This window comes from Squalius cephalus (genome assembly GCF_949319135.1).
Source record: "Squalius cephalus genome assembly, chromosome: 17".
In the NCBI taxonomy this organism is placed as follows: Eukaryota; Metazoa; Chordata; class Actinopteri; order Cypriniformes; family Leuciscidae; genus Squalius; species Squalius cephalus.
Genome location: NC_137138.1, coordinates 18,126,180 through 18,140,905, shown reverse-complemented (window position 1 = coordinate 18,140,905; position 14,726 = coordinate 18,126,180). Strand labels below are relative to the sequence as shown.

Below are 14,726 nucleotides of genomic sequence, written 5' to 3'. Positions count from 1 at the left end.
AAGTCAAAACAGTACAGATAGAAGGCTGTTCTAATGTTACGTCATCTTACCTGAGTGTTCCTTGGCAAATATTCCAATATTAACATGAGCGGAGTGGAATAAAGAAAGTGTTTAACAGGATTGCTATTCAAATGGTAAGCACACACTGCTTTGTTTATGGTTTGTATATCTGCAGCCTGCAGCATCGGTTTCCCTTTTTAAATTACGAATATAGATGAAGATATCTGCAGAAATAGACAGTTGTCTCATTTACACGCAGGCGCAGAACGCACATTCTAGCTGACAGTCGGCAGTAGGCCTAGTTATCTCGGTGTGTTCAAGTGCGGCTTTTCCCCCCGACGCAGGCGACGCGAGGCGACAACACAGTCGGCTTTCATCAGCGCTAGTTCTTTGGCGTCAGTTTGGTGTGTCCCAGGCTTTAGCTCTAACACTGACTCTCTTGTATCCATGTAATATTATACTGATAACCATACAGCCATTGGGTATTTTTCTAAGATTTAGTCTAAGAGGATGTAATTATGTCTAAAAAGTGTTCTGACTTTAATTATAAGTTCATATTGTGTTTTGTATTTCTATTTGACTATTTTCTGTTAAATTTTACTTATTGCTGCAATATATTTTAACTCACTTTACAAAAGTCGTAATACCCTGAAACCATTTCTTAACAGATCTGAGAATAAAATTATTGCATTTGCTTATTCTTTTTTCATTAGAGTACACAAAGTCCTGAAACTTTCTATGTTACACAATGGTATGTGAATAAATGGATGTTAAAAATGTGAATAAATGGAGATTTTGATGTGTTTGTCTTCAGGGATTTCTGGATCTTAATCTCACAGAATTCAGGAAGGGAGGTGCCAATGTGACAGGCTTCCAGCTCATGAACTACACAAATCCTACTGTCAGCAGGACAATACAGGACTGGCTGGTGTTTGACAGTAAAGACTTGAAAAGTCCCAAAAGGAGGCTCAAGGTAATGCAAGGTCTTAAAAATAAGAGTCATAAAAACATAATTGTAAACGTTCTCATGATAGACTTAAAAAGCTATGTATCCTGCTGAAAAGACCTTGAATTCCCACTTTGATCCAGCATAGGTAATGCATTTTAGATGCATTAAAGATGATTTATCAAGGGAATGTTGCTACTTAAACTAAACAAACATACCAACATATGCGGGTCTTTTCAGCAGGGCAAGATACTCACTGTGAAATCCAAATGTTGTGAATAAATTCCTTTCTTTTTTTCCTAAATTTTCATTTGAAACCGTGTCTGTGGAACGTCTCAGTACACTGGAGCACTCACGTATGATGGGGTGACTGTCATGGCCACTGCTTTCCAGAACCTGAGAAAGCAGCGCATTGATATATCTCGCAGAGGGAATGCAGGAGAGTGTCTGGCTAACCCTCCTGCACCCTGGGGCCAGGGCATTGACATTCAGAGAGCTTTACAGCAGGTAACCAGCCCCTTTTTTACACCAAAAGAATGCTAGTTCTCATGCCAGAGCTGGTACTTGTTCGGGGGACCTGTAAACCTCAGAACTGGTCTTGTATTTCTACTGACTTAAGGACCGAATGATGAAATAACACACTACGCTTCTATATACTGTAACCTGCCCACAAACAAAGCATCAGGGTCATCTTAAAATCCAAATTAATTTGATTCAGCGTGTTTATGCAATAACAAGCTGCTTTTGTTTCATCGGTTATCTGATGAAATTCTCGGCAATCATTCAGAGATATGTTGTTTGTAAATACAATTATTTTAGTAAGGCTAATATATAAAATCGAGTATTATCGATAATGAAAAGTGGCGTCTGCGCGCTGTGCTTGGAAACATCAGACAGTCTCTTGTTTTCCTCAGCGTATAACTTACATTTTATGGTTATATCCTTATCTGTAAATGTTAGAAAGTCCCGCGAGTATTTCCATTTAGCATATTCTGACAACAAGCGAGTCTTGTTTAACTTCACAGACTTCAATGAACGAGCCCCGGTGCGGGCATACACGTCAAACAGACGGAGCGCAGAAAATCTGACTAAAATATAAATTTTGCTAAAATATGTTTTGTTAGAAATTAAGACAAGTAATCATATTTATGAGAGCACTAACAGTAAGGTTACAATTACAGTAAAATTACTATGTTCAGACAGGTGAACGCACACAGTGTTCTTGATACCTCGTGCAAGTTAAAATTTTGTGCTTTTATGTTTATTATCATTTATTCAAAAATTGTTTATGTTGTATTTAGGTTTAGAATGTACTGTTTGTATTTTACCCTTTTCTTGCTTATAAAGTACAGCATAGTCTGCATAGATACATTCACAACATTGGGCAGGATATGGAATAAAATTCATTTTTAATAGTAAAAAAAATATTTTAATGTATAATAATTTTTTTCTTTTTTCATCCGATTAATCAATTAATTGAAAAAATAAGCGACAGATTAATCGATTATCAAAATAATGGTTAGTTACAGAACAACATTTTAGGTAAACTCCTTGTCAGCATTTATTTTCTTATTGGGATTTTGGTTCAAGACCAAATGTTTTTTAGGGGCTTGAGCAGAGCCTATTTGATCACCCAGATCTGGCCATTCAGCATTTAAAATGCACAGAAAAAATGGTAAATGGGAAAAATATAGTAGAGTTTTTTTTTTTTTTTTTTAAAGCTCCAAGTTTGCTGTGCTTGTGATTATTTTTAGTTGGTGCATGTTACATTCCCAAATGCATGTTATAAGCATCCCAAACTCAGAGCACATGCAAAGATGAGTTTGTGTGGAACACGTAGTGCATCTATTTATTTAATTAAATCACAGCCTTTGTGATTTGCTAATTGCCCTAAGCCATATGGTGATTTAAATTTTATTTTGATTAATAATGCAGCCAAAACATAACTGTCATTTGGCTTCTTGTAAAACAATGTAAATCTGATCAAGTTCTGTGTGTGCTAAAATGAAATTATGAACAAACCGATTATGTGTGATTCTCTCTATAGGTGCAGTTTGAAGGACTTACAGGACATGTTCAGTTTAATGACAAAGGACATCGGACCAATTTCACTGTCAGTGTGATGGAATTTGGCCCAAATGGACCCATGAAAGTAAATCAAATCTTTTTTTCTTGGCTTGCACACAAATGGGGTTCACACTAACCAATGTATCCCAATAACCGAACATTCTTACATCTCACTCAAAATTTGTAAACGCGTCAGTGCTTGATATTCTCCTGACAGAAATTTGATTTGTGATGATTATCCTGAGGTTGTGCCTGAAACTTTAACACTGACTGTGGTGAAAGCGAATGCAGTGTTAGTCATAGGAAGGCTTAAAGAGCCGTGTATGCATTTCATGTGATTACAGCTCCTCTTAAGCCGTCAATATGAATATTTAACATTCTAAAAATAGTGTCTCTGAAATTCCTGTGCGCTGCTGTGATATTCCTCCCTTCTGCCTGCAGGTGGGCTACTGGAACCAACATGAGAAATATGTGAACACAGCTACTTACAGCAACGTACTCAATGAGTCATTCGGACTGCAAAACCGGACCTACGTAGTCACCACCATCCTGGTGAGTTTTTCAATACAACTACAATTGTTATGAAAAAATAGTAGAGTTACAGTTAGTTATGCTTTTTATCCATTTTTCTTTTAAAGCGTAATTCAAAAGATAGGGCCATATGGCTCTTCAGACTTCTTACTTTTTCTGTTCTGATCTGGAAATGTGTCACATGAGTATGGATTACAAGTCATCAGTGTCATCAAGATGAAATGGTGTGCATGTTTTCAATTTGTGTTTGTAAGCACATAATGATCCTGAGGTGAGTATCATTAAGCTGAAGTGTGCAATTTTTTTTCACCAGTTCTCACTAAGCAGGATTTTGAACATGATTGTTTTGGTTATCCAAATGGATAGTTTCAACCCAAATTCTTTCCATTGGTTGCAAGGATGTGCAAGGCTATGAATTGTTACCAGTTAATTTAAATTACAAATGGCTTATAGCTGTCTGTGCATTTTATATGGCTTGTTTCCTCAAAGTAAAAATATAAAGGGTAATGTGAGTTTAAAATAAAAGTAAAGGATATTTAAGTCAAAGTTGTGAAATATATAGTTAGAGATAAAGAGTCTTACTCAGTGTTGTTGTTTTCTTTTTTTAATCTAAGGTATATAGTTTATATTCATTTTTATTTCAGTTTTAGTTATTTCAGTAAATCAAGTTAAACTAAATAAAAATGAGAAATGCTGCCTTGGAATCTAGCTGTAATAAAATTTAGCTGTAAAAGTTTTTATGTTTGATTTCAAGCAACAAGAATTATTTTTATGGTTTTAGTTTCAGTTAACTATAATGACCATGGTTATTCTTTTTTTTTAACTAAGATTGAAATGGGTTTCAGTTATATTTAAAATAGGTTCTGGGCTGCTCTCCTTCAGGTCCATTCGCTCCCATTTTACTCTGTAGCCACAAACTTGCTAGAGCATACAACAAAGACATAAAAAGCCTTAACAACACTACTGTTGCAGTGTACATTGTGATATTTTTGTGCTCCTAGTAGGTTATTATTTGTTTCATACTAAGAAATGATGCAAATTCTACAAAAATTGTCACCACATGATCCCTCTCTCAGAAGAGTTTGTTCTTTGCCTCTGGGGTGAATCACCATCCTCTCAGGAAGGTGAGAGGTAGTGTGAATCTTTTGAACCATGCTGGGTTTACTGTTCTGCTCATTACTGGCACAGTTTGAGGTTTGACTCGAGAGTTTTGAGTGGCTATTGATCTTATTTCATTGGAACTCCAAAATGAAATACCCTCTTCCCTTAAGGAGTCTTCTTTGACTGTGGTTAGGCAGCTGGAGTATTGATTTGTATTGTTTTTTATAGTAGCCTACAAGACTGTAATACTATACCTATGTTGTTCATAGTTTACAATCATGTCAACACATGCATGTACAGCTGTGTTTCCTCTTACACACATTTCATATATGTACTTGTAAGTATATATTAGGGATGTGACGAGATCTCAAAGCTGTCTCGCGATATCGGCATGACGGATCGTGAGGTTGAAATTAGCACTAATCACGTGACGAGAGCAAGGCGAGATGACTGACAAGAAAGACCATGATGGAGGATTCATTGTGCAACAGATCCTAAGTGTCTGATAAATGTCTTTTCTTGTAGAATGCACACTCAGCACCACCACTCCCTATACACAGAGTACGTGTGATCGCGAATTTGAAAGCGAAAGTAAAATGCAAGCTCCCTGATGCACGCAAATTAGGCTACATACAATAGCCTGTCTTCCAATATCAGACCTATCTTAGGCTGGGCTGTGTAGTTGTAGTTGTGCCCTTAGCTCTTAGCACTTTGAATATTGAGAGAGTGCTTTTATTATGGTTGCACTTATTGTTTGCACTTAAGACTAAGAAAAAACTTTTATTTTTATTTTTATTTATACTGTTTATATTTCTTTGTTCAATTTGTGGAAAGGAGGTCACACACAGCCTCAATCAGAAGTTCTGGAAGCTCATAATTCATGTACAGTAAGGTCTGAAGAGACTCATGTGAAATCATACAGGAGAGAAGCCAGTCAGTTGAGTTTGTGGCAAAACCTTTTACAGTGCTTGGATATGGTTGTCTTTCAATGCATATGATAATTCATACTCAGAATATAGAACTGAAATGACATTCATTACAAGATGATTAATTAAAACATTTCAAATAGCACCTGCAGACTGTTTTTCCAGTCATGAATTTTGTCACTGAGGATTTCTTAAAAATTCTGTGCACAAATCTCGCCTCGTCTTGTTCTTGTGAACCCAATCTCATGTCTCGTCTCGTCTCATGAGCTGAGTGTCTCGTCACACCCCTAGTATATATACTGTACTGTACATGTACCTAAATTTTTTTGGGATGTTTTTTTCAGTTGATGTTGTTCTGTGCATTCTATATGATTGAGCTGAAATGCAACTCTTCAATAATTTATAAGCCAAGAAATATGCAGAAAACATTTGATGTAGCTGATGCAAGATTTCCTTTCAAGCCTCTTCCTACTACTCTGAATCATGGAGTAACCAAACAACTAGACTGATCTGGCCCATGCTACCACACGAAAAGGGAAATAACCTGCACCTGAAACATGTTCTTCGTCCTTAGGAATCTCCATATGTAATGCTGAAGAAGAATCATGAGCAGCTGGTGGGGAATGACAGATATGAGGGATATTGCGTGGAGCTGGCTGCAGAGATCGCCAAGCACGTTGGCTATTCCTACAGGCTAGAACTCGTGGGAGACGGAAAGTATGGAGCCAGAGACGCAGAGACATTGATGTGGAATGGGATGGTTGGAGAATTAGTGTATGGCGTAAGTGGCTATTATCTCTGATTGTTGTCATTTCTGTGTGGTAAGGATTTTTATTTATTTAATTATTTTAACCTTTCGTGTTTGTCTGTATTTTTTTTATTTTTTATTTTTTTTATCATTTAATTTAATTTAATTTAATTTTACAGACATGACATATTAAATTTGTGTCTCTAGCATACATTAAGAGTCACTTTGGCTTAAAGCTGCATTGTTATCCATTCCTTAGTGGTAAGATTTGTTACAGTGACAGGAATCTTTTCCGAAATAAGTAGCAAAGCTGGCAAAGAGTGTCGCAGAAAAGAGAACAGCACACGGTGTGTCCGAACCTCAATGCCTCAGGTTGAACAAAAGTTTTTTGTCTCATCACTTATGAAGTAGTTTTTCTCTACTGTCAGAGCATGTTAGTGCAATGTCTGACTTTCTGGCAATTTTGCAACATAACAAAGAGTCTTATAACTGCTAACGAAGGCAAATAGATATAATTTATAATAGCAAAACTTAGATGCATGTGAGGTTCGCTTTTGTAGGCACTCCGTTTCTTATTCAGTGGATTTTTACCCTAAGGCTGCAGCATTATTGGCTTTGGAATGCTAAGCAGTGTCAGATGTAGTCTGTCTTTATTGGGCTAAATGCGCACACTCCAGCTCAGTGTTGTCAAGCGGTGTTCGTTAGATTTCTCTTCTGCTTGAAGAAAATATGGCATTATTATGAAGCGTAATGTATGAGGGATTCTCTTGAGGATGCAGCATTGAGTAGAACTGACTCTGTGGTGATTCATAACACTTGAAGTTATTTATATGTTCAGCTGCTTCTAAAATGGTAGAAAATCTTTTTGTTGGTTTGCGCTTGATTTGTAATTCTAGTGTTTTCTGAAAACCTACAGAGGAACAGCCTTGTTGTATGCAAACTGGATCACAAAGCTTCGTGAAACACATTCTGAATGTTTGATTTCATCACTTTCTGAGAAGCTGTTGAAAACATGAATGTTATGCTTGAATGTCAATAGGCACTCTATCCATGCTTAAAGATGTAATCATATTGTCTTGTAGAAAGCAGACGTAGCTGTCGCCCCCCTTACCATCACTTTGGTCAGAGAGGAGGTCATCGATTTCTCCAAGCCCTTCATGAGCTTAGGTATATCCATCATGATCAAGAAGCCCACCAAGTCCAAGCCAGGTGTCTTCTCCTTCCTGGACCCACTAGCGTACGAGATCTGGATGTGTATTGTGTTTGCCTACATTGGCGTGAGTGTGGTGCTATTCTTGGTGAGTCGCTTCAGTCCGTATGAGTGGCACGCAGATGACGAAGAGGATGGAATGGAGCAGCAAAACCAGAACCAGAACCAAGCACCGTCACCAGAGGCCAACCAGTCACCAAATCAGCACGGTCAAAATCAGAATCACCGAGAGGAGAAGCAGGAGAAGCAACCTGAACACAACAATGAGTTTGGGATCTTCAACAGCCTGTGGTTTTCCCTGGGAGCCTTTATGCAGCAAGGATGTGATATCTCTCCAAGGTAGGTGGAAATGAAAAAAAGAGCCATTTTGATCAGCATTGTCATAATTTTTTCATCTTCCACTGCTACTTTTTCATTTGGCTCATACACCACAAACAACATCTGTGTGAGAGAAAATGGGTTGTAAAATAAAGATGATCTCTTTAATCGCCTGCTGCATTACACCGTCCCTGAACTACATCTGAAATGCACATCATGATGAAAAGATTCTCAGGTTATATTAAGATAGAAGATTTTATCATTTTAAAGATTTTAAAGGTAAAGATTAGATATTGACTGATTTTTATGACCAATACAGATACAGATTTTATGTTGTCTGATAACATATATGCAGAACTTTTTTTTTTTATTTCAGCTTTTTGACACATAACTATTATTATGACATATACTAACTACATGATCAATGTACTACAACAATAACATTTACTACTAATGGTCATTTGTCTATAATATAAATATGTATTTTATAATATAATATTACTATATAACTATGTTGATGTTATATATGCCATTATATTTATCCAGTATTGTTTTGTGATTTATATTTTTAAATATTTTTGGCTGTCTAATTGTTAATTTACACATTTAAAACATTATTTAAAAAGTTGTTAGTAATTATCCAAACAATACAGAGCCACTAAATGGTGGCATTAATTGGTGCACTCAATATTAAAGAACCAAAGCCTGATTAATTAAGGCCTTGAAAACATATAGCTCATGCATCTAAAAAGATGAAACAAATAAAAAAGTGTATTTCTGTCTCTACCTCTCAAATTTCACTCAAGGTCTTTGTTTTGAAGTAGTAGTAAACCTTTCTCTGTTTATGTCACATGTTTCTGTGGAATCATCCGATGTAGGAATCATCCTGAGGCTCAAAATTCCCTGACCTTTCTACTCCTGGCACCTTATTTGATTCTGCGCTGTCTCTTTGACTGAACTGACGCTTGTTCTCACAATTTTTTTTTAGCATTAGTCATGAGGAAAGTATAACCGTAACCAATGGTTAGGCTAGTGCTGACACCCCTGATAGGGTCTTCTAGCCTCATTATGTGCAGATTGGCCTTGAGCCTCTGGGTGTGCTGGCTCCTCTGCTAGTGTTTGACATTTTGGTTGGACATGTATATCCTTGGCTTGAGGGAAGGAAGCAACACACTCAAATTAGATTACACTGCCAGAGAGCGTTTCATGACAGATGTGATTGTCTGAGTCAGAGCACTCAGCTTGACAGTGTTTCTCCATGCTAGCTGAGGACTTCCATGGAAAAATTCTTCACCTCCCCTTTGAGCTAAAGGAGGAATGCTGAAGTTCTGGGTAGAAATGAGGCCGTTATGAAATCATTCGAAATTATGTGATCTGCTCTCAATGCGTGAGGGAGTTCAGTTGGATTTTATGGCTAGAGAGTCTTAGATTTAATTAAAATGGAACTGAATCATCATGTTCTTTTTACCTAAGAGCTTTATACAGTGATAAGGAAACATGTCCAATCTTTCATGGCCTCCAAAAGTATATTTTATGCATTCTTAATTTTTTTTATGATAACTAATCTGATAACAGTTCTGATAACTTATATACAGAACAATTTTTTTATTTACGTAATAGTAGCTAAATCATTAGGCTATAAAAAATCCAATAATAATAATAATTATTATTGTTGTTGTTGTTTTTGTTAGAACAACTTTATAAATATGACAATATAATAATAAAAATAGAAATTATTGTTATAATTATTATTCTTATTAATATTATTATTAGATCAGCCATTTAGATAAATAAACAATTGTTTAATAAATATAATTGCATTTAATAATATAGCTGCAAGCAAGCAGCAATACGGGGCCAAGCCCCTGAAGCAGCAGCAACAGCAGTGCAGAGCAGGAAGAGCAAAAACAGCAGAAATTTAACATACATGAAAAAACAGCGGGTTCAGAAGTACAGGTGAAAATTAACTCAAAATGAACAGAAGTTCAGATGAGAATGAACACAGAATGAACAAAACATAGTTGTTTCTAAGAAAGAAAGATTATTACAGTGCTTGAATAATAAAGGAATCGAAAAGTCATCCCACGCAGGACTCAAACCCACTATCTCTGGATCAGATGCCTGTCACTTATCTCGTTGCGCCACTGGAAAGACATGCATCCACCAAGACGTCTCGATCAGTCTAACGGTTTCGAAGATATTGACAAATGTTTTTTAAGCGCTAAATCACAACGCTACACAAACAGTAAGGCGAAACCTAGCATGTTTGGTATCGTTGGACTTGCCAAGGATTCAGGAACCTAAGGAGATGACTCGCGTGAAAATAAGTCAACCACAACCAGTTATAAGCATTTGAAAAATTTATTTTACCACTAGGTAGTGCTGGTTCGAAACTTCTCAGGCTCCTTCAGGGCATCGTATTGATCACCCATACCGAGTTTCATAATGATACGTTCATGCGTTCATAAAATACAGCATTGTGGTACAAAATTCAAAATGGCCGATATGGGAAAATTAGATATTATTCGACTCGGCATGACGCCCTGAATCTAACGAGACCACTTTTAGAATTTTTGGACAAATCGTTCAGAAGTTATAAGCAAAAATAGCCATTTTTCGTATCTCCGGACCAGTAGGTGGCGCTGCGCCGAAACGCAGTATGTCGTCTCAGGTCATGCTTGTGATGACATGTACCAAGTTTTGTCTGAATACGATAAAGCGTTGCAGAGATACAGCCTTGAGTCTGTTTTCGCAAGCGCTACGTAAAATTAGTTTGCGCGGTATTCGAGAACGGTTTGACGAATCAACTTGAATTCCATAACATTTTGTTGGCATGGTCTGAAGATGATATGGTTCAATTTTCGGAGCAACCGTCTAGGAGGAGTTTGAAAAAGTAGGTTTTTCTGAGAATTCAAAATGGCGGAAAGATTTCCATGACAGATGCAATCAAATCGGTTTGAGCCAAGGAATCAGAGGAAACAAGGAAACAAGATTTTTGTTTCTAGCTTTTAACGGTTCAAAAGTTATTAGCATAAACATGAGTGAAACTTTGGACAGTTGGTGGTGCTAGAGGGATTGAGTTAGAGACTCCAAATTTGCTATGGTGACTGTTCAGACTGTCAAAATTCCCAAATTGTCCAAAATCAGTGTGCCAAATTTCATAACTTTCCCGCAAGCGGTTCTATGGGCTGCCATAGACTTCCATACGGAAGAAGAAGAAGAAGAAACGGAAGAAGAAGAAGAATAGGAATGCCAATGATTTCAATAGGTGCCTCCGCACCTTCGGTGCTTGGCCCCTAATAAGAACGCCAACGGATACAATAGGTGCCTACGCACTTTCAGTGCTTGGCCCCTAATAATAACAGGTTACCATATTCTGCTGCACATGCAAGTTGTGCTAATTCAAGGCAATGTTTTCTCTCTATGACAGATGTGTAAATATTTGTACTGGAAAACAAGACAAAAGTACTGATTAAGAAAACGATTATACAGTATTGAACAAGTTTTTGTGTTGGTGGGCAGTAAGTTATGTCAGTTGTGTCTGTAATAGTTTGAACTTTTTAATACTCTTGGGCCTGGTTTCACAGACAAGGATTAGATTAAGGCAGGATTTGGCCTTAGTTTAATTAGGGCATTTAAGTAGCTTTTATAAACCTGCTTTAGGGAAGAAAAAAAAACATTATTGATGTGCATCTTGTGACAAAACCATGGCAATGACATATTTTAAGATTTGTCAATGCAAGTTACTTTCAGTTAAACAGCTCAAACATGCATTTTAGTCTGGGACTAGGCTTATGCCTTGTCTGTGAAACCGGCGGTTATGGTTTTACATAAAGGTGCTTGTGTGTTTTTTTGTAATGTGAGGCTATTTGTCAACCATCTCAGAATCCTTTATTGAAAATGAAAAAAAAAAAGTTATTTGGCATGATTGTTTTGGTAATGAGGATTGTGTTGGCCAGACAGAAGGCACCAGGCTGCTTACAGTATTTATCTCTGACAGAAAATGTGTTTGTCCTCAACAAATGTCAGAGCTGCCACTCAGAGCTCTGACTGTTCACATTGTTATTCACTCCAGCTCATCTGTGCCATTGCTTCATAAAAATCCCAGTTACCTCATCTAGCCTTTCTGATTCTGATTAGTTCCTGATGAGGTGCTTATGAAGGAATTTCATTAATTCATTATTTCTTATAAAGGTGCCAAAAACAAAGTCTCTTTGACGTCTCTAGAGACCGGTAGCAAATAGAGAAGCTACAGTAAGCACACGGGCAATCAAAGCAATTAACTCGGTTCGAGCTGTGCCATAATCTGAACTCATGAGAAGATGGCACAGATGATTAGCAAGCACAAAATGTGAGTAGAGAATTGCTGAAGCCCAGCAGCCTGACACAGCTCTGATGGTTTATAAATTAACTCGACACGGTATGATTGCTGCTCCTCTTTTAGTGGTTCACCCAGAAGTGGGAATTGCAGACTGTTTACTATGCATATAATTCACTATCACTGTCACGTCCACTAGCATCAACACTGTAGCATTTCATAGCACATTTGAGTGTTGCAGCAGCTAGGCTATGTAAACAGTATGCTTATGTGAACTGTCTTTTTAGATTCTGACTGCTAAAAACCACCTGTTAGTTGAAACCGCCTGTGTTCGTCTGCAGAGAGATGTGTGTTTTATTTGAAGCACATATCTTGAGTGCTGTAACATTAGTTTAGGCTCACCGTGATTTGGACAAATAAGAAATGTTCCTTGATCAATGTATTTTGTTGATCCTGGACCTGGAACAACTTTCATATCCCTACCCATAACTTATCCCTAAAATCAGAGGGAAATGATAGGTGAATAGCACTGATGTAGAAGCACACCTAAGCCTAAACTTGACATTAGGAGTCACAAAATACCGGTATTGACGGTAATTTAAAAAAATGAAATATCATTATCATGTTAATTGGTATTGGCGATAACCGTAATATTTCAAACGAATAGTAAATGTACACTGAAAAAAAATGATTAGTTGAAATTAATAAATTTTTTTTATCGTAAGTGGTTGCATTCAATTGATTTTATCTACATTTAAACAAATGCATTAAGTTGAACTAAAATTGATTAAGTTCAACTTAATGCATTTGTTTAAATGTAGATAAAATCAATTGAATGCAACCACTGTACGCTAAAAAAATTGATTAATTTCAACGAATCACTTTTTTTTGTGTATGATAATATTACACGTAAATAATCCAGCGCCAGTATCTGGTTGACATCGCAACGAACAGTAGGTGGCGGTATTGCACCTTATTGCTGGTTGCCACATGTTATAAAACACAAGAAGTCACAGCACGCAGCTGCTACTGCCGCATAAATGCATGTCGTGGGATATGACAGATGAAACACTCTACCTGCACTCTAAGATTATTTGTAAAAGTATTAAGTGTGGAAGTTTTCTGGATTCCGTGAGTTTCCGATTAAAACTCGTTAATTACCTCAGTCTGCACCTGCCAATCAACAGTGAGCGCAAAAGGGGGCAAAACCACCAACCTATTCACCCACCTCTGCCTCCGTTATCTTACAGTTTTGGCCCCACACAATAGGAGTAGTAAGTAGTGAATACAAACACACACGCGCTGCAAACCATGGACACACACACCCAGAGCAGTGTGGAACGTTTGTGGGTTAGGTGCCTCGCTTAAGGGCAACTCAGTCATTTCCTGCCGGTATTGAGAATCAAACCCATAACCTTCAGGTTACTAGTCTGACTCTCTTACCATTAGGCCATGACTGTCCCTATCCCTTTGAATCCCTCTGTGCTTTTAGTGCAAATGTGTGCTCATTCGGACAAAAACTTGTGGATTATCCTATGTTTAGTACTTTCTTCCATTTTTGCCCAAAATAGGACGATGTGAGCATTATGGAGCGTTAAACTCTTACATATAATTTATGTTTCATTCATACTCGATGCCGGAGTGAGACTCATGAGTAATAAGTTCCAGGAAATCCATAATATGGAGAAAAATATTTGCGATCACTTTGGCTGAATAAAACGCAGATAGAGACATTTAGACTGATTTAACATGAAGAGAATTAACACACCATTGCTACAGTATTATGGTTTAACTGTGTTCTTCAAGTCATGTCTGATATTTTCATAAGGCTAATGTATTTATAATACAAAGCCAATCGACAGCCTTTATCACTGTATATAATAGTAAAATATAAGATAATATCTTTTTAATTTAAATTTGACTGATAATATTATTTTTATTTTTGCAAGATTTCTATAGATATCGCAATATATCATTATCATGAATTCTTTTGGCCACAATAACCATGTAGTGAAAAATCTGATATCGTGACATAAGCCCTACTTGGCATGAACTGTAAACTTCTGATTTGTTGATTGGAATGTTGTTCTAGGATCAACAAAGATGCTGATCCAAGAACATGTTGTACTTGGTGAAATCTTGTTTACCTTAATTTTACAGTACCTGCACTTGTGTATACTTACCTAGGAAAGTACTAGGTAATACAAGGTAATTTCATGGGTTAAGGTTAGGTTTAGGGGTAGGTTCAGGGTTAGTATACCTAGTTTTTACTGTAATTACTATAATAAGTGCATAGCATGTACATCGGCAACAGGACTGAGAAAAAGTGCTACCGGTAATAGATTCATTAATGTGATTAATTTCTTTGGTCTGCATCACTGAAACATACATTATTTGAATTAAGTGTGTAGTAACGTTTACATTTGTTGAAATACCACCTGGAAGTACATGATATAAGCTAACTTAGCCGTGCTAACCAGCCAAACATTGACGCCTTGGAAAATACACACTGTCCCTTTAAGTTATTTTCGCCACAGATGTCAGTTTTTTCAGCAGTAAAA

At 36.9% G+C, this 14,726-nt stretch overlaps 1 protein-coding gene across 6 annotated transcripts in view; it reads left to right on the top strand.

Annotated features, from left to right (window-relative positions):
• gria1b (glutamate receptor, ionotropic, AMPA 1b) overlaps positions 1 to 14,726 on the top strand; it is a 54,586-nt gene that overhangs the window by 22,367 nt on the left and 17,493 nt on the right. For all 6 annotated transcript variants that reach the window (XM_079847408.1, XM_079847407.1, XM_079847405.1 and 3 more), the window contains exons 6-11: positions 815 to 973; positions 1,286 to 1,453; positions 2,994 to 3,098; positions 3,455 to 3,565; positions 6,146 to 6,352; positions 7,402 to 7,868. In XM_079847408.1, the coding sequence (XP_079703534.1) occupies positions 815 to 973; positions 1,286 to 1,453; positions 2,994 to 3,098; positions 3,455 to 3,565; positions 6,146 to 6,352; positions 7,402 to 7,868 (1,217 nt within the window). The remainder of the gene's footprint in view (positions 1 to 814; positions 974 to 1,285; positions 1,454 to 2,993; positions 3,099 to 3,454; positions 3,566 to 6,145; positions 6,353 to 7,401; positions 7,869 to 14,726) is intronic.